Here is a 26,905-nt window from a genome sequence, read left to right as displayed (position 1 = left end):
ATGGTTGAGTTGATTGGAAATTGGACTCACTCTGGTTCCTCCTCCCTTTGAACTCACCGGTTATTGGATAAGTTCCCTTAGAGAAAAAGATAACAATTTTTTTATTCAGCTTCTGCGTATGTTTTGGATGAACATATTCGTTGATCGTCTTCTAAGGCACATAAAGTTGAGCCACTACAGAGACACTTACACTAAATAAATTAGGCACACCCAACAGTCTTGAAACGTCCAAGATAATTATTGTTTAAACTTAGGCAAGAAACTTATTCACTAACGAATTTCAAATGCAATTGCCAAAAATAAAAACATTAATATTTTTCAAATACCAAAAATATATATTAAATTAAATTTGTGTCATTTAAATAATAGATAATTATTTTAGATGTTCAATATCATAGTGTATTTTGGATAAATATTAGGAACTGAAATCATGTTTAAACTATTTGGTATAAGTTCATTTTGGGATTTTGAATATTTCGAATTCTATCAGATATCCATTTAGGTTCGAGTCCGGTTTGGATAAAACTCATAATCCAAAATATCATAAAAGAATATCTATTTGGTATTTATGTCGGGTTCAGAATAGTTCAGATTCATTTTTATTGGATCGGATTCGGTTTATTTGTCTAGATCTACATTTTTCATTTTCGAACATCAACTTTACTTTATGTTTAAAGTTCAACTATATTAACTTTATTACAACTATCAACTATTTATTCTATTTTTATTGAATCGATCAGTGAAAACCACTTATGATATTCTTCTTTGACCTAACTAACTTCAAAACAAAGTTGTATACTACGATCGCTAACAACTATCAAATGGATCAGAAAATTATTATTTTCTTTCAACATATTTACATCTTCATATATTTAAAAATATTTTATTTACTGAAACCATAAAATTAATTTAAAATTTATTAAAGGCAAAACATACGAACCGAATACTACTAGTAAAATAATAATTTTAAATGAAAGGGGAACAAGACAAGAAGTCTTAGCGGGAAAGGGAATCCGACAAGTATGACATCGTTCCAGCAACGGAGTCTACGAGGTGGGATCCACTTGTCAACACCTCGCTGACTATTGTTCTTTGATCCTGTCCTCCGTGGACCTTACGTTTCTTAATCGTAATTAAGTCACCATTATTACTACCTTTCATCTAATTAAGTAGCAGACATTTCATTAAGAAAATCATAGACTGACATGACATGAATACACGGAACTATTTTTTCGTATGAAAACATGCCATTTTTCGTGCAATGTGATATCCATCATAATTATTTTTAAAATAAGTACGTAGGAGCTTTATCATGGTTTAAATGCGAATTCTCATTGTCCCAGAGACCGATGAGCGCTAACAAAGCAAATGACAAACAATATAAAAGGTTTTCTTATACAAGAATCCTTTAAACCCGAGCCTCGATCTCCCCATTTTGACCCTTCGCCTTTTCTTTTTCTCCATGACCCAATATAAAAGTAACGAATAATATTTCCAAAGGAGATTCTTTTCTTCAGATTAGTTTTTAGTACTGTAAAACTATATACTGTAAATATCTAAAGCTCCAAGAAATGATCAGTTCAGTACTTTATAACCTGACGTCTTCTGAACTAAAGAAAAGAATAACGTAAGCATATCGAGTTATTCTAATTATAGCAAGTTTATAATTTATTCGTTTTACAAAAAAAAAAATTTTGGCAAACGATTATAGTAAGTTGATTATAAAGTCAAAACAATTTATAATCTGAATTTACGATTTATAAAAAAGAAATTGTAGTGACAAAAAATTTAAAAAATGTTGAAAACAATAAAAGAGAGTCTAGAAGCACAACTGTGCTATTGTGTTTTGTCTTTTTAGGAATGCGTTTTTGTATTTCTTATGTTTTGACTTAATAATCAACTTACTATAACCGTTTGCCAAATTTTTTTTTTTTTAATAAAGAGTGACTGATGGTGATGGCTAACCTCTACCGTGCTGTTCATAGCGAGTTAATCATGCTCTAAGAATATTACAAGGGTGATTTTGTAATAAAGAGTGACTGTTGGTGGTATTTACGTTATGGAGCCAAGAAAAAAAGCGAAAAAGAGTCAAATGTTTCCGCTAATTCAAAACTACTAAAGTCGTCTCAGCTTTAAAAGGAACACATATTTAAATCAGAAAGAAAAAGACATAACTCTCTCTCTCAAAATTCAAAAATCGCCGAGAATTGTTTTTGTTGCTTTTTTTTTTTCTTGACAAATTGAAAAAAGGTGTGTTGTAATCAAATGTGATGGGAAGTAGCTTCTCCTCCGCCTTACCTTGCTTCAACCAAGGTCACCGTGATCGCCGCCATCACCCTCAGAATCCGACTCACTCCGAGCCGTTAGACGAGAGTCTAGGCCACTCTTACTGCTACGTCCCATCTTCTAACCGCTTCCTCTCTCCCTTCCCTTCCGATCGCTTCGTCTCTCCTCCCGGTTCGTTCCGGTTATCTCCGGGTCGGATCCGGGGCCCCGGATCATCCGACCAGCTCCAAACCGGGTTCAGAGCCATTTCCGGCGCCTCGGTTAGCGCCAACACATCCAATTCCAAAACTGTTTTCCAACTTGAAGATATTTACGACGATGCCACTGTTAACACTTTCGGCGGAGGCGTGAGGAGCAGCGTCGTTAACGCTAACGGCTTCGAAGGAACGTCGTCGTTTAGCGCTCTCCCGCTACAGACCGTGCCGTTAGGTGGTCACGTGGAGGAACGAACCGGCCTCTTCATGTCTGGGCCCATCGAGAGAGGCGCGAGTTCAGGCCCATTGGACCTTCCCGGAGAGGAGGTTTCGAGATCCGACTCCGCCGCCGCGCATTTCTCGGCGCCGCTCGGCGGCGGCGGCAAGAAGAGACGGAAAAGGAAGAAGAGTCTTTCCTGGCACACGAAGCAGCGACCGTGGGTTCTTCCGGTGTCGAGCTTCGTCGGCGGTGCTAAAAGGGAGAACACCGTGAAACCACCCGACGGCGGCGGCGTTACGGCGGAATCAACCGGAGAGGAGAACGATTTACAGTGGGCGTTGGGGAAAGCAGGAGAGGACAGGGTGCAGCTAGCTGTCTTCGAGAAGCAAGGATGGCTCTTCGCCGGAATCTACGACGGCTTCAACGGACCCGACGCGCCGGAGTTTCTGATGGCTAACCTCTACCGTGCGGTTCATAGCGAGTTGCAAGGTTTATTCTGGGAACTGGAGGAAGAAGCAGAGCTAAAAGCAAGTTCGAGCTGTCCAGCGGCAGAAGAAGTTAAAGTGAGGAAAAAGCTGCATGAGCTTCTCGCAGAGGCGCAAGCAGAAGACGCGTTGGATCTTTCAGGTTCCGACAGGTTTGCATTCTCAGTGGAGGACAATGCTGTGTCTGTAGGAAGTAAGAGATGGTTGCTGTTGTCGAAACTGAAGCAGGGTTTGTCTAAGCAAGGAGTTTCAGGGAGGAAGTTGTTGTTCCCATGGAAGCTTGGTGCGGAGGGTGATGAAACGGAGGAGGTGGTAGGTAGCGTTAGAGTAGAGGAACCGGTTGAGAAGAGGAGGGAGAGACGAAAGGCGGGGACGGTTGATCACGAGCTGGTTTTGAAGGCGATGTCGAATGGTCTTGAAGCCACGGAGCAAGCGTTCTTGGAGATGACTGAGAAGGTTTTGGAAACGAACCCTGAGCTTGCGTTGATGGGTTCTTGCTTGCTGGTTGCGCTGATGAGAGATGATGATGTGTATGTGATGAATATAGGGGATAGTAGGGCTCTTGTTGCGCAGTATCAGGTTCGAGAAACGGGTGTGAGTGTTGAGACAGGAAGAGTAGAAGATCGATGCAATGATTTAGACAATGATGATGCAAACAATGAGCTTTCAGGTGTGGGTGATGAAGATACTACACTGAACAATGAAGCACCTTCGCAGAACATGAAACTGGTTGCGTTGCAACTGACAACAGATCACAGCACGAGCATCGAAGATGTAAGTCTGACCTTTTGAAATCTTCTTATCTGCTTCTTACAATATTCATGTCACATGATAACTTACACTGATGAACACAGGAAGTAACAAGAATAAAAAACGAACACCCTGATGACAACCAATGCATAGTGAACGACAGAGTGAAGGGACGACTTAAGGTGACTAGGGCGTTTGGAGCAGGGTTTTTGAAGCAGGTTAGACAAAACATTCACACTCTTGAAATTCTCAAAAAAAAAAAAAAGTTATATATATATTATTCAGTAATTCTTACAAAGGAAGTTTGATTTTGCAGCCTAAATTGAACGATTCGTTACTGGAAATGTTTCGGAATGAGTACATTGGGACGGATCCATACATATCATGCATACCATCTCTTCGTCACTACAGGCTAACAGAAAATGATCAGTTTATGGTTCTGTCATCTGATGGTTTGTATCAATACCTGAGCAATGAGGAAGTTGTTTCTCTTGCTATGGAGAAGTTTCCAGATGGTGATCCTGCTCAACATGTTATACAGGAACTTCTAGTCCGTGCAGCCAAGAAGGCTGGTAAAATAAAAAAACATATTTCTCCTTTTTATGTTTAATTGATAGTAATAGGTTTGTGAGTTTGGTGATTAATGATTATGATTGTTAGGAATGGGGTTTCATGAGCTCCTGGACATACCGCAAGGAGATAGAAGAAAGTATCATGATGATTGCACTGTATTAGTGATAGCACTTGGAGGAAGTAGGATCTGGAAGTCATCAGGGAAGTATCTTTGAGACCATATAAACTACAAGTTGAGAAAACAGAGAAACTCAAAATGCTTCAAAGATCAAAACGTGGCAAAAACTTTGTTTAATTTTGGTCTGCTTTTTGTTTCCTTATGTTTGTTTCTATAGGAATGTTCTTTTTGTCAGATTAGGAGGGTACTTTTGTTTCTTTGTTTGAAAATAGGGTAGAGATTGGAATAGAGAAGAAGGGTGGGGACCAAAAAGGGGTAATACATAGAACATTTTCCTCCTGGGAAAAATTTAAGAGAAAAATCTTAAAAACATTTTTTTTCTTCTTTTGTGGTTCTTTTTCCGTTCAAAATTTATATATGATTATATAAATATTATAAATCCTAGTATTGCACATAGAACATTTTCATTCTGGTGTTGTCAAAAAAAACATTTTCGTTCTGGAACTGGAGCCCATATTGTTGCAACTCTATGCTCATCCACGGGCCCAAACATGTTTAGTGGGCCTTCTAAAGATCTAAATCAATGGTAATGTGGGCAAATCAACAGTATATCAAAACTTTATCGTTCTCAAAGCCAACACAACTCGTCGTTACATATCATTTTCGTTCAAGATGAATACCTTTTGGTTAGGTTATAAATGCGAAGTTTGCGTAGATGTGAATAATTTGTTAGGAAATTTCTTTTCTTCGTACTTAGCTACAAAATTATCATATATACGAGTAACATCGTTTTCTTCCTAGAAACATATGGGTGGAGAAAGAAAGTTTAGTCTGTGGGCGGGCCGTCGAACTCTTGACATATAACATCGCAGCAATACCAACCAAACGTAGTTCGCCACGTAACCGACGCTTACCGTCCGGTGTCTGTACGTAAGGTTTCTTTATAAATAAAACCGAACCATGCATATGTGATATGTGTTGATATTCTTTTATAAAATCTGTTCTTATCTTGTAATTGAAAACTCTGATTCTTCTCTTAGATGGGTTGCTTTATTTCTCCTGTAATGAAACTCCGTCGTCTATCTTCAACTGATTCGTGGCGGTTTGCATACCGGAATCTGACCGGCGAGGATATAGAGGATTCGGTCGTAAGGGTTGTCGTAGGGAAAGAGAAGAAGGAGTTCATGGTCGAACCGTACGTACTCGAAGAGGCGCCGTTTAGAATCTTGATTGGTTCGGTTAAGGATCGTACCAAGACCCGGTTAAACCGGACTGGGAGTGTTGTATGGCTTGATCATATCGACTCGATCTTGTTCGAGCACTTGTTGTGGCTTCTTCGTAACGATGCATCTACATTTTCGGATATGGATGTCGTCGAGATCATTGAGTTCTATTCTCAAGATTGCTAGAGAAAGAAATTGATCTAACGTGGAATAATAAAGTGTTGTTTCTTCGCATTAACACGTGTATTTTGTGATGGTAAGATCTAGTACTGATACCAACTTACCAAAGGTCCAAAACAGCTTGTACTATTTATTGGTCTTTTTAAAGAAGTAATGAATCTACATCACATGACCTTATACTATTTTGGTTTGGTTCAGTTTTTAGATGTATGTTAAATGAAATACCTCTTGTTTACTTAGTATTTGTTTTTAGATAGATACCGGGGGAGATTAGAATATGTTTAATGGGAGATTCTTAGAGTTAAAAGACGAGTTTTTATATTCCAATAAGAACTTCTCATTAAATATGCTCTTAGTTTGCTGTTAAAGAGATATTATAGTTTGCTGTTAATCTTGGATCGGATTGCATGGTTTGATTTGTTTAAACGGAAATATTATTTTTCGAGCACTAGACGGCTATATTAACTGTTTGCTGTAACGAGAAGGTCCATTGAATATTTGCTACACACGTTGATCTTTAAAGCTGTCCCAGTATTAATTAGTTTGAAATTAGATAAACGATGAACCAACAAAACTGTTCTCTTTTTAGTAAAAAAAGAACTGTTTTATTTGAAATTTAATCATGGAGTCTTTCATGTAGAGTTTCTTAAAATTTTAAACTAAAATTTATATTATTTAATTGATATGTATATCTTTAACCACATTAAAGTTTATAAAGTACTTTTGAGAGATTTTGATATTGGTTTTAAATTTTTTAAAATATCCATTAAGAATATGCTTTAGTGTTACATTTTAAGAGACTCAACATTAAAAGTTCTATACGTTTTGTTCCAACTAGTTTTCAACTAGTAAAAAAAAATTACAAATGGGATATTTTATGCAGTTTAGTTTAGTCCTCAAACGCTGAAAATAAAAGGAAATACAGTCTTTGTTAAATGATAAGCACTAGTGTGTCAAATGTAATCTAGGTTAATTAACAAGTAGCATTACATTATTCAAATGAACAGAGAAATATTAGTGGTCAAGCATCCGGATGCGATGGTTTGAACAATGGTTTACTAATCATTATTATGCATATGGTTTTATAGTTAGCAAGTAACCTTTTGCAACTTTATGGACTTTATATAAAGAAAGTTTGATTAGCTTGTTATAGAATGATTGTGTTCTATCAAATATTTTCTAAAAGTTTGTTATATACAACGTCCAATGAAGAAGGAGCAGAGATCCGTGGTACTTGGTAAAAATCTATGGCTGTCTCTTCTTTACCCACATTTTATATATCACACTTTCATATGTAGGTATATTATTGACAAAAAAGTAAGTGCATCATAGTATAATTTTGAAATAATATACTACTATCTCATCCCCATCGAAAACCAGCAAATGTATATATCTATCTCTAATTTTGTATTTGCATGGCTATATGGATCATTACTATTATTACTTTACTACCACGATAAGTTTATGTCCGGACAAGATCATTTCACTGTGAAAAAGTATCTAACAATTGTATATTTCCTTTTAATACAGAAAATAGGTTATCTAAATTATTAGTTCGAACAATTATTAAAGAGAGTTTTACTTTTATAATCACAACCATCAATAATATTGTCAAAGTTTGTTTGGGGTCTATAATATTAAGGGCTGAAAGCATAATTCTTTTTGGAAATAGAAACACCAAAGTGAAAATACCCATATATTTTATTGTTTTAGTTCACCATAACAGCAAATGAGCACTTTATTAAGTTTAGAATCTATACTCGTGTTGATTTTAATCGGTGAGACAGTATTTTCTTTTGTTTACTTCAAGCTATTAGCAATATTAATTCGAGTAAATAATGTAATGATTATTGATCAATACTAGTACTTAAATGTTCTGTGACGAAAATGCTTTAGATAATTGCGTGTTTGACAGCTTAGCATCAAATGGGTTGAGCAGTTAAGGGCACTATGGGAATTGAACTGGTTAGATTAATAATTTGATTTCTTAATTAGCACTCCACTTGCACTTTCCTTTAATCCTTTGTACTCCGTACCCCATTTGTTCCTAAATATAAAATGTTTTGGATAATACACATTTATTAAAAAAATTACTCTCTCTGTTCCTGAAAGAAAGATTTTATAGAGTATTCACGCATATTAAGAGAGATTTTATAGAGTATTCACGCATGTTAAGAACATAATAAATGTTTACAATTAAATTAATTGTTTATTTCACTATGCATTTTCCAACAACCATCAACCAATAGTATTTAATCAATTCAAATATTTTCAATTAATTTTTCTTAAAAACATACAATTTATCAACATTAACTATTAAAAGTACCTTAAAATTCTAGAATATCTATTATTTTGGAACAAACAATAACTCTAGAAAATCCTATTTTTAGGAACAGATGGAATATTTTTTATCTAGAAAGTATCATTAAAATTATAAACAAAAAACTACTTAACCAATTACAAAATAAAACTATTAAATTTGATTGGCTACATAGTTTTTGATAAACTTAAAGTTACCTAAAAAAATGAGAACATCTTATATATTGGAACATAAAAATTATTCTAAATATGAACCGAGAGAGTATATTTTACTACTAGTGTATTACTTTAATCTTCTTTGTAGTTTACTATTTCCCGTCATTTATAAGAGCACACCTTATTGGAAACCTCAAACTTCGAAAAAGCCGAAATATTCACTCATGTGTGTTTGGAAAACCCTAGCGACCTAAATGATTGTTAATGTTTTCCTTTTGATTTTTTCAATATGTAAATTCAAAACACTAGAATATACTACCTCCGTTCCCGAAAGTAAAATGTTTTAGATTTTTTTCTTGTTCCACAAAGATAGATTTTCTATATTGTTAAGGTACTTTTTTTATACTTTTGATGAACATTAATTGAGAATATTTGAATTGATTAAATTTCATTGGTAGAAAGTTATTGGAAAGTGTATAATAAAGTAAAAAATAAATTAAATTATAAACATTTATTAAATTCTTAATAAGCATACATACTCTAGAAAATTTTACTTTTAGGAACAGACAGACTATTGTTTTAGTGATATATTACTCCTCTTACGATATGTTTGCCATCGCCCGAAACAGCAACTTGGTTTTGAGCCTTACATTAAAGTGTTACAGATCAATTTCTGTTATCTTTTAATGTTTCTTCGTGTGTTCGTGATTTTGGGTACAAAAGTGTGTCTGTTAGTCAACATATGTAATAAAAGTGCGTTTAGAGTATGTCGTTATTGGATATCTATTCTATGACAGTTTTAAACATTAATCCCGTTGAGTGTGTGCTACAAAAGAACCTATGTGAAATTATATGGAGATAAAACATTAACCAAAAAAAAAATCAAACAACAATTTATATATAACGATTCTATCTATGATCTAGTCACTAATAAGTGGAATATTTCTTTTCGAAACTTTAAAAGATAAAAGTCACAATTTCATAAATTCTGTGAAAATAAAAAGAGGAATAACAAATTGCAGTTTTTTTTTTATAAAGTAGCTAAAACGGAGCCCTACCAGCGCCGGCGGAATTCCCCTGCCAGTTTTCAACTCCCATATGAGGCAAACTCATCGGCAAATTGAAGAACGGCAAGCCTCCGCCACCTCCGTTGGCTTCCGAGTACATATTCCCTCCTCCGCCACCGCCGCTTTGGACCTGTAAGTGCTCCTCATGCTCGTCCAAAGGTAACCTTTCGTAAGCCACGTTCGTAAAAGACGCCGCCATGACCATGACCGGCCCCGCGGCCACCAATTCTCCAACAACGTTACCTCCGACGACCTGTCCCTGAGCTCCGGCGAGGAATATAGTCAAACTCGTCGCTCCTGGAGGAGCAGGCGGCGGAAGAAAAGATCCAGAGAGGGAAAGAATCTCGAAAGTGCCTCGCAAAGTCACAACAGATCCAGCCGCCGTCGGCTGACGGATGCTGACGTTAGTGACGGTTCCAGTTCCGGACAAAACGCAAATCCCGCGCTGTCTCCGCCGCGCGTAAGTGGAGATGCACTCGAAGACGTCGCAGCCACTTCCGATTTCGAGAATGTGAGCCCTAAGAGTGTTTGCGCTCTCGCGCGTGACTATCACCGGAGGTTTTGGTTTGTTCTTCGATCCAGCTGGACGGCCACGTGGCCGCCGCATAACGAGGTCGCCGCTTCCTTCACCACCACCTCCGGCGCCGCCCAGACCCGAGTTGTCATTAGAAGCTATTAAATCTAAACCTTGGTGATGGTTCTGAAGGTTATGGTGGTGGTTTCCTCCAGCACCACCGTCATCTTCGTGGTGGTTGTCGGTGGAGAACTGGCCAGCACCTCCGCCGTCGACGTTATGGACGTAGCGAGAGGTTGTCCCCATATTGAGACCTGCAGACATGCTAAAATAGCAAAGAGAAAAAAAAAATATTTAAACGGAGGATTAGGGATTATTAAAGCTTAGTTAGGGATTCTAATGATTTAGGTTTAGATTTAATGTAAGAGATAGCAGACAAGCGGAAAATTTATAAAAAGTAGAGAAGAAAATATATAGAAAGCTAATTAGAAATGAAGTAGAGAAAGGGGAAGAAGAAGCAGAAGACCAAGTCTTCACCCTATGGCCCCAAGAGACAATTATTATTATAAGAGCATGATTAACCCATATATATATATATATAGGTATCTTAATCATTATTTTACTAATTAATAGCAATTAAGAAACAGATTAAGAAACACTATGATTTTGGTCTCTAACGGTAGTCTCTTATTTTGGGGTTCTTAATTAAAAAAATATTAAATACTTTTAAATAATTTTTTTTATTTATTAATGAAAACATTATAAAAGACAACATTTTAAACATATATTAAAAAAAACATAAAAACAAAGATAACTTAATTAAACGACAATTTTTTTTTAAAAAAAATTAAAGCTCAGTTGTTGTCTTCATCACGTCCAAATTTACGCCATATATGCTCAACCAAATCAACTTTCAGTTGTTGATGCATTTGTCTATCACAAATTCTAGTTCGAACACCCATCATATTGGCGATATTTGTTGGGATATCTGTAGAATACGTGAGATTGACATGTGAACTTCCGGTGTCTTCTCCTTGTTGGAACTCAAAAACATCATATTGAGTGTATCCATCTCGTTCGTCTTCTACTATCATATTATGGAGTATGATACATGCTCTCATAATCTTCTCAATTTTGACTTTATCCCCAAAAAATGTTGGATTTTAACAATTGCAAAGCGAGCCTGCAAGACTTCAAAAGCACGTTCGACATCTTTGCGGACAGCTTCGTGATGTTGAGCAAATAAAACTGCTTTCGGCCCTTGTGGTATTGGAATAGGTTGGATAAAAGTTGCCATTTTCGGATAAATTCCGTCAGTGAGATAGTAAGCCAAATGATACTCTCTTCCATTGACGGAGAAAGTGACTTGTGGAGCTTGACCTTTTATTATATCATCAAAAACAGGAGAGCGATCAAGAACATTGATATCATTTAAGGTACTTGGAGGTCCAAAAAAGGCATGTCATATCCATAGATCATATGAGGCAACCGCCTCTAAAACGATTTTTGGTTTTCTCGAACCACATGAATATTGACCTTTCCAAGCTGTTGGACAATTCTTCCACTCCCAATGCATACAATCGATGCTTCCTATCATCCCAGAAAATCCACGATGTTCAGCAACATCAAGTAGACGTTGAAGATCAGCCGGTGTTGGTCTTCGGAGGTATTGCTCGCCGAATAAAAATATTATTTCTTCCACAAAATGTTCAAAACATGACCGAGTAGTTGTTCCACCGAGCTGGAGGTACTCGTCAATAGTATCAGCAGCACCACCATATGCCAATAGATGAATGGCTGCTGTACACTTTTGAAGTGGAAAGAGACTAAGCCTTCCGAGAGCATCTCTTTTTTGTCGAAAGAATTTAACTTCATTGGAGAGGCGATCAATGATATGCAAGAAAATGGCTTGTTCATTTTAAAACGTCGTCAGAACAGATTTTGTGGATATGTTGGAGTTTCACTGAAATAATCATTCCATAAACGTTGATCACCTTCTTCACGATTTCTTTCGATATGAATCTTTTTTTTCCTCTTTTTTTTTCCTCTCTTTGAGCACCATAATCAATGGCTAAATTCTCGAAAGTTTGATTAAAATATTGATCAAAATATTGATCAAAATATTGATCAAAATAATTATCAAAACTTTTATCATCTACTTCCTCAAAAGTGTTATGAGAAGAAGATGCCATATATGTGCTATATGTGATTAAAAGGATGATTTTTAATGGTTTTTGTGAGGCAGAGGAGGAGAGAAAGGAAAATGTTTGATGGGGTTTTTAGGGCATGTGTGATGTTTGATGAACTGAGAGGAGGCGAGAATTGTTTGAAGTAAATTGTTTGGTGGTTTTGTGGTTTTGTGAGACAGAGGAGGCGAGAAAGAAAATTGTTTGGTGGTTTTGTGAGACAGAGGAGGCGAGAAAGGAAATTGTTTGATGAACTGATAGAGAGGCAGAGATAAAGATTTTGCGATAGAGGAGGAGGATACAGACTTTGCGAGAGAGGTAATTGGTTGATGAACTAAACAAGCTTAATAAACTCATATATAGAGATTACACAACAAGTGGATACGATTTCCATACTCTGCCCGTGACACATGATTACAAGACCCACATGATTCACGTGACACAACACGACAATACACTACAACCTCGACAATACACTACAAACACTCTTCTAAACAAAACACGTGAAGGAAGACTACACAATGCTTCACTCAAGACAAAGAACAAGTGACCTACACTATACAACAACTGGCAGAAGAGCACCACGAACCTCTCATGCCCGTGACCAAATGCTCCATTCAATCGTGTGACATAAACAGCTTTTCCTTTACCGCCAGTGACTTTGACCTGCAAATAAAGATATAGAGTAAGTAATGAGCGCGAAGAACCACAAACAGAACAACTCACAAAAATCCACAGAATAAGAAACATCAATTCACAAGTTGGACAAACATAATAGAATATTTCATTGTCAAACAAGAACAAGAACACAGAGTACAAATATAAGAACCAACTACTTGATAGAGTTTAACACAAACTAGACTTCAACTAGAACGACATACACTTCAACTACAACGACATAAACTTATTAAGCCGACAAACAACAACGAGTAAGACTTGAACAACATCAACTAATTAAGTAAACAACTCAGTAATTAGCTTTTTCTCCAGTGCTTCTTCATAGCCAGCCAATGGTTCCGTTTTAGCAATAAGAATTTCAAGTAGCTTAATCTTCGAGACCCTCTCTTTGATAGCCAAATCTTCTTTCTTGATGTCCCACATGCTCTGAAAACCAGCCGGCGAGTGGATCTCAGTCTTGTTCTTATGCTTGCCATGCCCCTTTGAAGCCTTCACACCCAGGGGTCGAGTAGTTGCTTGACCAGCTTCACTAGTATTGGTTTATGTGGCTTGAGAGGTTGATGATTGTGTACCTTCGTCACACTTCCTCCTTTTAGAGCTTCTGTCGGGTTTAGAAGTTGCTAGATCACACCATTTCTGGTCGTTCCGCAGCTCTTTCCACGCATGCTCAAGTTTGAATTTCTTATGGTGGTTGTTGAAGAATATTTCATGAGCATGTTTGAGCACGTCAGTTTCATTCTGGCCGCTGCTCTTCTCTCTGGTGGCAGCCTCGTACGCTCCACAAAACTTCCCTACAAGATCATTGATCTTGTGCCAGCGCTGCTTGCAGTGATTGCTATCCCTTTGTTCACGACCGGCCAGCTTCGGACTTGCAGAAAAGTAAGCCGAGGCTCTTGTCCAGAATGTACCCGACTTCTGCTCATTGCCCACGATAGGGTCTTTGCTCGTGTTCAACCACGAGCTGATGAGCACTATGTCATCGGTAGGTGACCACGTCCTTCGTTCCTTACGTTCTGCAGTTGAATTTTCACCGAAAATAGGCACTTGGGATGAAGATACCTCGGCATTATCTTGTCCAAAACCGAAGACAATATCTTGTTGACTATTTAGGAGATCAACAAAATTTGTATTCTGGTTATTATATGGATAGGAATCCATATCCGACAATCATAAAGAAGAGAAGGGAGCAGAAAGTGAATAAGGAAGAGAAGAACATAAGAGAATAAGAAAGAGAAGAACAGCTTAGCCGTTGAAGATCCAAAGAAATAGAACAACAGAAAAGGATAAGGAAGAGAAGAACAGCTTAGACGTTTTTATAGATGGAAGATAAAAGCAACCAACCAACCATAATCACTTTCTATTTAATACCTTTCTTAAACAATTAGACGTTTATCTACACACATTCATCACAAGCATATTCATTCCACAGTCACAAACCATAATCAATTTCTATTTATTACATATCTCAACCAACTAGACGTTTATCTAAAACCATTTATCACTTTCTATTTATTACCTATCTCAAGTCTCAACCATAATCAATCAGTAACAATATATTTATTACCCAACTGGTGAAGGAGAAATGTATTACCTCTGTTGATGTTATCGCATTCCTCTTCTCTCTGTTGCTATTCACCTCCTTTTGCTTGCCGACAGTGGCTCATTCCATTTTCCAACCATAAGAGAAAAGACAGAAACGTGTTATTCAATCTGATCAAGTGATAAACAAATAAGAACATGAAATAAAATATACTTGATTCAATCTCAACAAGTTATTCAATTTCAACAACCCATCTAAACAAATAAGAACATGAAATAAAATATAGTTAGATTCAATCTCAACAAGTTATTCAATCTCAACAACCCATCAATACACGTGAAAGCTCTTCATCAACAACACCTAGAAGATCAAACGATCAATACAGATGAAAGCTCTAAAAGGACATCTCATTAACAGAAACACAAATCATTTACAGAACCACAATCACAGACACGCAGAACCCTAGAAGATTCGAACAACAAGACCACAATCAAAGACATGCATAACCCCTAGGAAGATTCGAACAACAAGACCACAAACAAAGACATGCAGAACCGTTGAAGATTCGACTTTCAAACTAGGAAAAAAAGTTAAGACATTTACCTTTGGATTCGACTGAGGAGCAACCGCCAATAAGCTTCGTCCTCGAGCTGAGCCACCTTCGATTTGCTTCGATTCGCTTCTTCGCCCAAGACCGCAACCAGTTTCGTTTCTTCTCTTCCTCGAAGATCTCAACCGGATTCGTTGCTTCCCTTCATCGAGGAGACCACACGGGGACTTTAATCGGTTCGTAGAGGAGAAGAACCATCGATTTTCATCGATTTGGTTCGTCGACGAAACGAGACGACGCGTTTCTCCACTTCGCCGTCGAGGAGAGAAGGAAGATGAAAAACGTGTAAATGAAAGATAGTTTTTCCACCCCTCGGTTTTTTCCTCCCAAATCTCTCACGTCATGACACGTGTTCAAGAAGACCCGTATCTTCTTGGCCCTAATTAGGCGACGTCGCTTAACATAATGGCTGCTTTATTTTTTTTTTTAATGAAAAATATGCTTAAAAACCAGTTTAAGGGACAGCGTTAATCATGGTCTAAGGTTATTGTTTGTGAATGCAGTGTTGTAGATGTATAAAATTATAAACTAATCGAATTCGAGTCTAACTTACTCATATATAGGTCTCTTATTATATTGTCGAGATGAGCAAAAACGTTAATGGGGTTCTAGATTTTGTTAAATGTATATGTTATTGAAGAATCTACAATTGTAGTAGTGTGTGTCTTCTCGCATAATAAATCACTGGACACAATATATAATTTGTTTGATCTTGTTTCATGTGTTTTTTTATAAATCGATTAATTACACTGCTAAAGATGAAGACAGCCTTCCTGTGGACCAAGGCATCAAGTCATTAACTAATGAAAAGTTAACATATACAATTAAGTGCTAGCTGCGTTTACCATTCAAAGTTTATGTCCCTATTATAACGCGTAGGCAACTTGGTATAATATAGAATTGTCTGGGGCATCAAATACGAAGTGGATGAGATTAGTTCAATTGTAAACTATAGTTAGTTAACAAAGTTGACCAATTAGCTATGTTTTGTGTTCTTTATTAACGATTAACTATGGTTAACACATCTTGAAGTTCTTTATCAGATTTTAAAATAAAGGGAGAAACATTAAACAGACGGGAAGCATCGCGGAGATTCAGGCGGTCAAGTGACGGAGATTCGTGCGCTCTTAGCTTGCCCTTTTGGTTAAAACTTAAAACAACTGTTCAAACAAGAAAAAATTGTGTACGGTACAGCCTTCTCTGCTAAACAAACACATCATTAATCAAAACCGAGTTGAATCTAGTTTGGTTTGTTTCTGTATAGTTTTTATCTAGGTTTTACAGTCTAAATTTTAAGTCAGCATTATTATTAATTTTAATAATTAATCTTTTATTGATAAATTTAATAATTAATCTTTTATTGATAAATCACTATATTTTATATAATAAAGATAACATATTTACGAACACCGATTTAAACGGAAAGGGATGGACTGACCAACGGCGGACAACGTGTGACGGTTCCTTGTGCTAATGTGGCGATGGATCACGGAATTTAATAGGAAATAAAAACCGTCCATTAATTATTAATTAGCATTGTTAATTAAAAAGTCTGCTCTACCCAAATTTCACCAGCAATGATCAACTAGTTTTATAATCATGCCAGGGAGTACGGAGTTTCGCCCGGAATATTCTTTTATTGTTGTTAAGAATATTATTTTTTGGATAGTGTAATTATATGGTCACTTTTATTTGTTAAGAATATTATTTGAGGTTTTTATTGTGCTATGTAGTAATAGTACCGATATGTTAATATATTTTGTTTTTGTTTTTTCAATAATATGTTTTGTGTGTATAATACTTGTTAGTAGTGAAATGTGCATCTAAATTAAAACTATACTGAATTTTAATTTGCATATATGCATTTTTTATTCTAAGATTAACGGTTTCAGCTAGCTCTGAGACGGATCCGGATACCCGGAAAATTTAGGGTATCCGGATCCGGATTCGTGGTTTCCGGATATCCAGATTTCGGATATCCGTCTCGATATTCTATTATCCGCGGATATCCGGATCCGGATCTGTCAAAATAATTAAAAATAATTTTTTTAACAAAAAAACTATTTTTTTAATAAAATTTAAAAATTTAATGTATTTTAAAAATACGGATCCGGATCCGGATATCCGGACCTAAAAATTAAGATATCCGGATCCGGATTCGGTTTGCACGGATTCAAGATTTTACTATCTGGATTCGGATCCGGGCATCCCAGATATCATATTTTCGAAGCGGATCCGGAGCGGATCTCGGATCGAATCCGGATCTCGGATAGTAATATTTAAATTTTATGACTTATTCTTGGGTTCACTCTCTAAGGTAGGATTTTCTTATTTCACATTTGATATCTTTTAAAAAAGAAAACAAAATATTGTTAAATTACATTATGTTTTTAAAATTAAAAGGTAAAAATAGTAGTAATTACAAAAAAAATATTTTTAACGTCGTCAGCAAAACACTAAACCCTAACTCCTAATCCCTAAACTCTAAACCTCTGGATAAACCCTAAACCCTTGAATAAATCCTAAACTCTAAATCAAAATCACTAAACACTAAAACATTCAAGGGTTTAGAGTTTAAGATTTAGGGTTTAGGATTTTAGTGTTTACCGTTTTTTGTTTAGAATTTAGGATTTATCCAAGAGTTTTAGGATTTACCCAAGGGTTTAGAGTTTACCCAAGGGTTTAGAGTTTAGGGATTAAGAGTTAGAGTTTAGTGTTTTGCTGACGACGTTAAAAATATTTTTTTTAATTTTTTTTTTCTGTAACTACTATTTTTTTTATTTTTTTATTTTAAAAACATAATATAACTTGACAATATTTTATTTCTTTTTTAAAGATATCAAATTTGAAATAATGAAATTCTATTTATTGATCTTAGGCTGTAAACCCAAAAATAACTCAAATTTTATTATTGAACAATCTGTAAGTGCTTTGTGTTGGTCTTTGCGACAGACAATATAATTAATATATACATGCCGATCATATATTAGCAATATAATTCTGTAAATATATTCCCGTTAACAGATGGCCACCGAACTTTAGCAAAGTTGCAAGTGTGTCATCTGCCCAAATGTTTTATTTTTGCTTGTTTAAGTATTTTATTTTTTGAAAAAAATTATTTATGTTTTGGATTGAAATTTAAAACATTGCGGAATTTGAGATAAATTATCAAACAAAACAACGTATCGACTGGAGCGTCATGAAGGAACACATCAACAATCTTAACCAATAAAACAGTATATCATGGATTGAAAAGCTGATAGTGTTGAGTATTTTATCTAGAAGTAACAGCACAGTCAGTTAATCATTTTAGCTAACGACATATAAACTATAGTTTAAACACGATCGGAACTATTTCTAAAGAAAAGTTAAGCAAAAATATATATTTCTAAAGAAATGCCCATATACATACCCAAATGATTTTACCGTTAATTTATTCACGTCTGTGTATATATATATATATATATATATATATTGTTTGACAGATTTGAGACCATTCATTACATACTTTCCCGTACATAAGTATGTATCACTATCTATATAGATTGGTTTGATGATAAGATAAATTAAGAACAAGACAGTAAGTGTGAACAGGTATTAGTTTAACAAAAACTACGGACGCAAGCATCTTATCTACAGACGATTTTTGGAATCGTCTGCGATGTTCCGTTAAGCCCAACATACTGTCAATAAAAAAAAAACAATGTGAATTCTAGGGTGGACGTTCGGATAACCGTTCGGGTATTTTGGATTTTCGGGTATTTCGGTATAGAGGTATAGAATTCGTTCGGGTATTTTTGAACTTCGGGCCGGGTTCAGATATTTTTAGTTTAGATTCGGTTATTTCGGATCGGGTTCGGATATTTAGATTTTGAAAAAAATATTAAATTTTTCATTTTTCAATTTTTTTGTATTTAAAAATATAACTTTCACTTAATTATTTTTTTTGTTTTTAATAGATTGAATGGTTAATAGATTTGAACATAACATTTTAAAACTAAAAATACATTAATTTGGCTATTGTTTTTAAATTTTGGATGTAACTTTTTGTAATTCTTGAAATAAAAAGTTTGACATGTATTTTAAGTGAGTAGCAAATCATTTATTCCGTAATTGTATGTATATCATATGAAACTTAAAGTATGTGTAGTATCAATATAAATATTTTATATAAAATGAGAGATGTAAACTAGAAATATAAGGTTAATTATACATATGTTCGGTTATCTTCGGATATCCATTCGGGTTCGGATATTACCCATTCGGGTTCGGATATACAATTTCTCATAATTCAATACCCGTTCGGATATTTTGCTATTTCGGTTCGGATTTCGGTTCGGATTTTTTTGATCGGGTTTGGGTGCGGGTGCGCCTTCGGATATCGGGTAAAGTGCCACTCTTAGTGTATTCGTAGAGTTCCAACAAATAGCTTTAACTTTAAGAATATAACTAAATAGTCCCGTTATTGTTAGTCCCGTTATTGTTGGTCTTTGACACACAAACGACCTTGAACTGTAAACAAAGTATTAAAGCATATTAATTTATTGTATGTTTTAAGATAAGGATGTTAAATTATCTGTTACAATCCGTGATATATAAGACCATGATGGAGGACCTAGTTTGCAGTATGCTTGAGTTTCTTCAGCAAAAATATAATGGAGTTTGTGAAAATTGCAATTACACTCTGCAACGAAGATCAATCTATAAGATAAGCCAATACCTCTAATTAATGTGGAATACAACACATTTTGTATTTATGAAAAAGTAATCTCGAGACGATATTTCAGAGAAAGATTTATTTCATTAGTTTGTCATAAGAAAATAGATAAACATATTTTAATTTAAACAGAAAACAGTTATTAGAAGATTTTGAGTATAATGATACAACTGGACGTCAAAGAACAAAATAATATTATCTAAATATTTTTCTTACCAATATAAAATAAGGTTTGCTCCTCAACATGTCGTGTTATATAAATTCATACTCACCTTCTTTTGTCGTGTTATATAAATTAAATAATATTTTAAAATTGATAGTATTTTTTTTTTGTTCAACTGGATAATTCAAATTAGCAAAGGCCCGTGGGCTGGTTCAATACAAAGATATGTGGGCTTTAGCAAGCCTATCGGCCGGTCCATTTGAAGAACGGAGAGTAAACTCAAAACGACAAAAGGTAAAGATTGAAGACGCAGAGAAAACTAAGGAGTCGATGTCGGAGAGAACGCCGTGGAGTTCTATCGTCCATTTCCTCCCGTTGATAGCCCGAATGAGCTCTTGGGAATCTGATCGAAGGCAGATATTATGGTAGTCGAGGGACGCCGCGTTGAGAAGCGCTCCTCGGATTGCGAGAGCCTCCGCCATGCAAGGAGAGGAGACATGATGGAGCGAGATGCCTTTGCTAGCCACTTCCGATCCCTCTTGATTAGTGAAGATCCAAGCGAGTCCTGCTGATTGCGATTTCCAAGAGGCGTCGGTGTTGCAAAGGATGGTAGAAGGCGGTAGAGATCCGTATCGAGCTTCTGAGGCCGGAGAGATTCCCGTCACGGGGTATTGGGGTCTGGGTTGTGCTTGTTCCCATTCCCTCATGGATCGGATCGCTTGAGCCATAACCTCTTGGGGGGGGGGAGATTTGTCTATTCTCAAAAACTCTCTTATTTCTGGCGATCCAGATGTTCCACACGATCCATGGGAAGAGGTTGCCAAGAACGCCTGCAGGAGGAAGGTTTCTCCAGTCATGAGATCCACAGAGCACCGTGGAGAGGGGTGTGTCTGAGAGTAAAGCAGTTGGGGTATTCCACGGGCCAAACGTCCAAACCTCTCGAGCGAAGGAGCAGTGGAGGAAGATATGATCAGATATTTCTGAGTTGCCACAAAAAGAACAGAGTGTGTTCGTGAGAACACCTCTCCGTTGGAGATTCGCACCTGTTGGAATGGCATTGCGGAGGACTTTCCACAGAAAGTGCTTCACTTTTGGTTGAGTATGGAGGTTCCAAACATGTTTTTTCCAATCGAAGTTAGCAGGTAAGAGAGTCTGTCTAGTGTCCTGATGATTGGTGTTTTGTGCCGAGAAATAGCCCGATTTAACAGTGTATTGTCCTGATTTCTGCAGTGGCCAAACGTAGGAATCTTGTCCTCTAAGGCAGCTAGGTGTAATGGCTAGAATGTGAGCAGAAAGTTCAGGTAAGAGCTGGTTGATTCTGATTTTATTCCATTCCTTTGTCTCTCTGGTAAGGAGGTCTGAGACCATGAGATCAATATTTTGCAGGAAGACAGGTCCTGTTGGCTTTATACCAGCTTCAGGGTTGATCCAAGAATCCGACCAGACGTGCGTAGATTCCCCATTCCCGATGGCCTTTCCTAGATGTTGCAGCAGCAAGTCCCTGCCTTTCAGAATACCCCGCCAGCCATGAGAGATGCAAGAGGAAGGGGCTATCTTTAGGAAGGACGTTTTATGGCAATACTTCCCCAAAACAATTCTCGAGAAAAAGCAGTGGGGTGCAGTGATCAAGCGCCAAGCAACCTTAGCAAGGAGGGCATGGTTGAAAATTTGGATGTCGCGGAAGCCTAAGCCCCCTAAACTCTCGGGGAGAGTGAGATCTTCCCAGGAGACCCAGCAGATTTTCCTTTCACCGGCCTTCGTGTCCCACCAAAATCTTGTAAGTACAGACTGAATGCGCTTACATAAGCTGATTGGTAGGAGAAAACAGGTCATAGCAAAGTTAGGAACTGATGATAGAACTGATTGAAGCATAATTGCTTTGCCTATTGTAGATAGGAATTGAGTGGACCAGGAGATGGATTTTTGATGCATCCGGTCGACGATGGAACTGAAGAGGTTCTTCTTTCTTCTTCCAAAGTGCTCAGGAAGGCCTAGGTACTTACCTACTCCTCCCTCCTTATCTATGCCCAATTGTTGTTTAACTCTTGCTCTAATCTCAGGGGGCGTTTTGCTAGCAAAGGAGATGGAAGATTTGAGAACATTAATCTTCTGTCCTGAGGCGCTTTCATAGTCATGGAGAATTTTTGATAGAGATGTGCAGCTACTTTCCCCTGACGTTGTGAAGAACATGGTGTCCTCTGCAAACAAAAGGTGATTAATCTTTGGACTCTTCCTAGCAATTCTAATCCCCGGCATTGTACCATCTTGTTGTGCTCTTTTGCATAGCCCTGACAAGACTTCTGCGCATAGGATGAAGATGTAGGGTGAGAGAGGATCCCCCTGACGGATGCCTCTCTCTGGGATCACCCTCCCCACCACCTCGTCATTGAGTAGGAAGGAATATGAGACGGTCGAGATGCATTGCATCATCCAGTGAATCCAGGTAAGACTAAACCCCATCTGCTCTAGCATTATATGGATAAAGCTCCATTCTAGTCTATCGTAAGCCTTACTAATATCAGTCTTAACTGCCATTGGATAGTTCTTAACAGCGCCTGAGGCCTTCAGATAGTGCAGTATTTCGTGGGTAATCAACACGTTATCAGAGATGACGCGCCCTGGGATGAAAGCTGATTAATTCTCGAAGACTATACTTTGTAGCACAGGTTTGAGTCTTAAGGATAGAATCTTAGATATAGCTTTATAATACACGTTACAAAGCGCGATAGGGCGATAATCTGCAACTGTTTAGGACCCGTGATCTTTGGAATCAGTCTAATGTGCGTCTCGTTGATAGAGCATGGTAGAGAGCTTGTAACGAAAAAACCTTGTATCTCTTTTGTTATTGCAGGACCCACCACCTCCCAGTTAGATTGGAAGAAACTCGCGGAGAAGCCATCAGGCCCAGGAGCCTTGTCTGGGTGTATAGCGAACATGGCTTCTCGAATTTCCAAGGCAGATGGGATTGACGTCAGGAGGGAATTTGTCTCAACAGATATACATGGGGAGATAGCGGACAAGATGACTTCCCTCGGCGAGACACCCGTGGAGGTAAAGATATTTTAAAATAAGAGGAGATCAGTTCCACAATCTGACTATCTTCAAAGACAGGTGATCCAGAGGAGTCTTCCAGAACTGAGATTCTATTGCGGGCTTTCCTTCCTTTGGAAGAAGCATGGAAGAAAGTGGTGTTTTTGTCTCCAAGTGAGAGCCACATAAGACAGCTACGTTGCTTCCAGAATTCTTCCTCTGCTCTGTAAGCTTTTAAAAGCCGCTGATTGAGATGTGAGATAGCAGTTTCATCCGGTACGCTCACTGAAAGTGCATTGTCGAGTGCCTCTTTTAGTTCAAGAATCAATTTCCTACTGTTAACGTAGTTCTCTTTGCTCCATGTCGAAATTGCTTGGCGGACTCGACGGATTCTGTCTGCTACCGAGGCATCAGATTGGTCTTTCCAGACATCCTCTACGAGCTTGGATATTTCTGGATTATCACGGAGGCGTCTGTCATAGCGGAAGAGTCTGGTGTGTTTCCTTTTCTTGACATCTAGTGTGGTCACTAGAGGTCTGTGATCTGAAGCTTCGAATTTGAGATACTCGCAGCGGGCTCTAGGAAACAGATCAGACCAGGAGCTGTTTGCAACTGCTCTGTCCAGGCGACAATGAACAAGGTGAGAATGTCTCTGGCCTCGCCACGAGAGAAAGTTACCGGAATGCTTGATGTCAAAGAGATCGCATGTGGAGAGGAAGGATCTGAAGGAGGTGAAGGAGCTCTCCGGTCTCACTGTCCCTCCCGACTTCTCGTTGTTGCAAATGATATCGTTGAAATCACCCGTGAGAAACCAAGGTGAGTGTCTGGTCAGAGACAGATCAATGAGTTGATTCCAAACCTCCTGGCGATTGCAAATCTCTGGGGCGCCGTATATGAAAGTGCCATGAAAAGTTGAGTCTTTAAATGAGATGATGGCATCAATGAAGTTTCTGTTTACGGTTAAGATTTGGATGTCTAGGTCTGCCTTCCAAAGCAAAGCTAAACCTCCTGCTCTTTGTTTCAGATAGAAAAATAATGTCTGGAAGCCACTGTTTAGAGAGTTCTTTGAGCCGCAGAATTGTCATGGGGTTCCCAAGGCCGCAACAATTCCAGCTCAGCACGACTAAGGAAGAGGAAGGAGATGTGTGTGAAAATCCGACACATTTCCTCAGACTGAGGTTCTTCTCGTGGTTTGATCTTCAGGCAAAGCGGTGAGGGGGGCTCGATGGGACCATTGTGAAGAGGTTTGGCCCAGGGGGAGGACGGGAGAGGCGTGAGGGAAACCGTGACGGGCATATGGAAGTCGGGCCTGTGACATCAGTCTTTTCTTCGAGGAGGCTCCTGTGATAATGCGAGAGGAGCCTGAGCGTTTGCTAGAACTCCCGTGACGCTCTCTTGGCCTTTTCATGAAAGGCGGGGTTCGCAAGGCCACCGGTGTTTCCATAGCAACAGGGGAGGGAATCTCCGGCTCCGAAGAAGGCAAGATCTCAGCATCTCCGAGAATCAGAGCTTAATTTACTGCATGGAGGGCTGCTTGGTTTACTGCTTCTTGGGTGGCTGATGCTATAATATTGTCAGAAGTGGTGTCAACCAGACCATTATGTTCTGTCTCTAGCACCCTTTGACGTCGAGCAACGCTTTCAACTGGGTCTCCACAGTTGATGTACTGATAAGAGGCCTCTCGTAGATCCTCCAAAACTTGTTATCTGGTCGGGATCCCAGTCTCTGATGGGGGGGAAGTCACAACGGTCGAGATTTCTACTGAGAGGAGGTCGTGACCCTCCGGGAAGAGAGAGAGCTCTATTGACTGGTGTTTGTGAAGATTCTGGAGCCTCAGTAGGATGTGTTTGCTTCACCCTCCAACGTTGAGGTTCCAGCTGATTTGATTGTACCTTATGAGGGCCTCCCTGGTGGCCCCCTATTACTTTTGAAGGAGATTTTCTCTGACTACTTGGGCCTTGAGTGAACCTAGCTCTGGATGTATTTTGGTGAGAAGTCTCCAGTGGAACCAACTTATTTGATAGGGGCCGGCCTCTTTGCGCTGGGAGGGCAATTCTATCACCAAAAGGGTTTCCATGTCTGTCAACTCGACTCCTGAAAACTGAGTCAGTCAAGGTTGGGATGACTCTTTTTTGCGGCGGTCTCTCTGATTGACTTACCACAGGCCACAAGTGTCTTTCTGCAGGTTGGAGGCTGGATGGGGTAGGTTCCTTCAAGGACTCAACAGCTAGAGGGCAAGGTCTGGCTAGGTGAGAGAGTCTGTTGCACCTCGAGCAGTGATATTCCAAATCTTCATAGTCCAAATTGATCATGAGTTCCTCACCAGAGTCGAACTCAACGACTGCTTTCTTAGTAAGGGATTTGAGGCCATCTAGGAGGACTCTGATACGAGCCGAGGTTTTTCTGATTTTGTAGTCCTCGAGCGTTCCCAAGTCTTGGCCTATGTTGTAGATCATCTTATGGTGCCAGAAGTGCAAAGGGAGACCATGAAGACGAATCCAGAAGGGGATCTGTGAGGGAAAGGAGGGGGAGATAACCGGTTCCCATCTTTGCAAGATGACCATCCAGTAGTTGTAGTGATAGGGTCTTTGAGCTAGTACTTTGACAAGGTCTTCTTCCAGCTCAAACCTGAATTGGAAGCAGTTAAGACCGAGATCCGAGCCAGTAACTACGCCTTTCAGCGTCCACTTGCGGGGAAGGGCTGAGATGAGGGCTCCAATAGGTTGCTCTTTAGGGTTAACTACTCCTCCAATCATGGTAAGAGCGTTATCTTTGACTAAGGAGGAGATATCAAACTCTGGAGCTCTTATGCGTTTGCAGTTAACGTCGTCTGAGTGCATGATGTTTTTCCCTTTTTCTTCAGCAGTGAATAGCCGGGGAGACATAGATGAGACGTGTATGAGGTGAAGATAAGGTATGCGGTGAAGATAAGGTCTTCTGTAGAGGAGAGTATATGTCGACTCTACCAGAAGGACCCGTCACCGAAGACTAGCCTCTGACGAAGGTAGTAACCAAGGGACACAAAGATCAATGGGTTTGTCTAAAAAACCACTGGATATTACTAAAAGAGACAAAGATTTGAAAAGGTTCCGCGAAAAGACCAGCAGTCAGAGACAATGGGGAAAGTCAGCTTTGGGGGGACTTAAAACAAACCAGAGGTTAAGGACCAATTTCGGGTGTAGTGCCTGGGAGCTTTCAGAAATCACGCCTACGAATATATGATATGTTCATGGGAAATTCCAATATAAAAAAAAAACTTTCTAAAGAGATAGAGAATCATAAATTGAAAGTATTAAGATGACATATCCGGTTGACAAAATAAAATGACACTAGATCCTGATAGCGCGGATATGAATTTTCAGTTTTTAATTATTTATTTTATTAATTGATGTATTTGTAAAATTCATTCATATTATATTTATTAAATAAATATTTTTTTTTGCATCTTAAACTATCTATTTTTTTACGAATATGTGATATCATATTAAAAAAATGAGTATACATAGTTAATTAGATAATTGTAAAAACATAAATTTTTCTTTCGTTTGCGATATCATATAAATAATTATCCGCCCAGTTAACAAAAATCATGATTTTTTATGTGTAATTTTTTTTTGACCATTTCCTTAAAACTATATTAAATTTTACATATTTTATTTAGAATATTTTTAATATCTTTACCTTTTCATTTGAAATGCAACTCAATATTTTTTAAACAATTATAACAAAATATTTAAAAAATAGTTTTTGAATTTGTTTGAAAAATATGAATATTACATTTTAAATTAAAATTATCCTAAAATATGATAAGTTTTGATGTAAACGATAACTCAACTTATGTCAAAAATAATTATATTCAATGATAATAACAATTTAAATTGATTATTTTTAAAAAA

General features: G+C 37.8%; 5 protein-coding genes across 5 annotated transcripts; 2 read left to right on the top strand and 3 right to left on the bottom strand.

Annotated features, from left to right (window-relative positions):
• Positions 1-2,173: 2,173 nt before the first annotated feature.
• LOC106337741 (protein phosphatase 2C 29-like) lies at positions 2,174-4,963 on the top strand. Its single transcript, XM_013776869.1, has 4 exons — positions 2,174-3,959; positions 4,040-4,153; positions 4,252-4,507; positions 4,596-4,963. The coding sequence occupies exons 1-4, from the start codon at positions 2,271-2,273 to the stop codon at positions 4,721-4,723; spliced, it is 2,187 nt and encodes a 728-aa protein (XP_013632323.1). The 5' UTR covers positions 2,174-2,270; the 3' UTR covers positions 4,724-4,963.
• A 703-nt stretch (positions 4,964-5,666) lies between these two features.
• LOC106341721 lies at positions 5,667-6,035 on the top strand. Its single transcript, XM_013780419.1, has one exon. The coding sequence runs from the start codon at positions 5,667-5,669 to the stop codon at positions 6,033-6,035; it is 369 nt and encodes a 122-aa protein (XP_013635873.1).
• A 3,388-nt stretch (positions 6,036-9,423) lies between these two features.
• Positions 9,424-10,598, bottom strand: LOC106340399 (AT-hook motif nuclear-localized protein 21). The gene has a single exon (XM_013779281.1). It carries the CDS (start codon positions 10,407-10,409, stop codon positions 9,546-9,548), a length of 864 nt encoding a protein of 287 aa, XP_013634735.1. The 5' UTR covers positions 10,410-10,598; the 3' UTR covers positions 9,424-9,545.
• A 2,627-nt stretch (positions 10,599-13,225) lies between these two features.
• On the bottom strand, positions 13,226-14,107 carry LOC106339115 (glutathione S-transferase T3-like). Its single transcript, XM_013777926.1, has 2 exons — positions 13,522-14,107; positions 13,226-13,473 (listed from the first exon to the last, which is right to left on the bottom strand). The coding sequence occupies exons 1-2, from the start codon at positions 14,105-14,107 to the stop codon at positions 13,226-13,228; spliced, it is 834 nt and encodes a 277-aa protein (XP_013633380.1).
• Positions 14,108-20,191: 6,084 nt separating this feature from the next.
• On the bottom strand, positions 20,192-22,514 carry LOC106339114. The gene is made up of 3 exons (XM_013777925.1): positions 21,023-22,514; positions 20,853-20,959; positions 20,192-20,809 (listed from the first exon to the last, which is right to left on the bottom strand). Exons 1-3 carry the CDS (start codon positions 22,512-22,514, stop codon positions 20,192-20,194), a joined length of 2,217 nt encoding a protein of 738 aa, XP_013633379.1.
• Positions 22,515-26,905: the final 4,391 nt, after the last annotated feature.

Source organism: Brassica oleracea, chromosome C4 (genome assembly GCF_000695525.1).
Source record: "Brassica oleracea var. oleracea cultivar TO1000 chromosome C4, BOL, whole genome shotgun sequence".
Taxonomy (NCBI): Eukaryota; Viridiplantae; Streptophyta; class Magnoliopsida; order Brassicales; family Brassicaceae; genus Brassica; species Brassica oleracea.
Note: the sequence above shows the minus strand (reverse complement) of the source record. Positions and strands in the feature narration are given on the sequence as shown.

Coding starts and splice junctions, on each gene's coding strand:
- LOC106339114 (XM_013777925.1), bottom strand. CDS start 22,514: ATGGCAGTTAAGACTGATATTAGTAAGGCTTACGATAGACTAGAATGG. Junction 20,960..21,022: donor CCGCAATGCCATTCCAACAG/GTGCGAATCTCC, acceptor GTGGCAACTCAG/AAATATCTGATCATATCTTC. Junction 20,810..20,852: donor CAGACACACCCCTCTCCACG/GTGCTCTGTGGA, acceptor TTCCTCCTGCAG/GCGTTCTTGGCAACCTCTTC.
- LOC106337741 (XM_013776869.1), top strand. CDS start 2,271: ATGGGAAGTAGCTTCTCCTCCGCCTTACCTTGCTTCAACCAAGGTCAC. Junction 3,960..4,039: donor ACAGCACGAGCATCGAAGAT/GTAAGTCTGACC, acceptor TGATGAACACAG/GAAGTAACAAGAATAAAAAA. Junction 4,508..4,595: donor CCGTGCAGCCAAGAAGGCTG/GTAAAATAAAAA, acceptor TATGATTGTTAG/GAATGGGGTTTCATGAGCTC.
- LOC106339115 (XM_013777926.1), bottom strand. CDS start 14,107: ATGGATTCCTATCCATATAATAACCAGAATACAAATTTTGTTGATCTC. Junction 13,474..13,521: donor AAGGAGGAAGTGTGACGAAG/GTACACAATCAT, acceptor ATACTAGTGAAG/CTGGTCAAGCAACTACTCGA.
- LOC106341721 (XM_013780419.1), top strand. CDS start 5,667: ATGGGTTGCTTTATTTCTCCTGTAATGAAACTCCGTCGTCTATCTTCA.
- LOC106340399 (XM_013779281.1), bottom strand. CDS start 10,409: ATGTCTGCAGGTCTCAATATGGGGACAACCTCTCGCTACGTCCATAAC.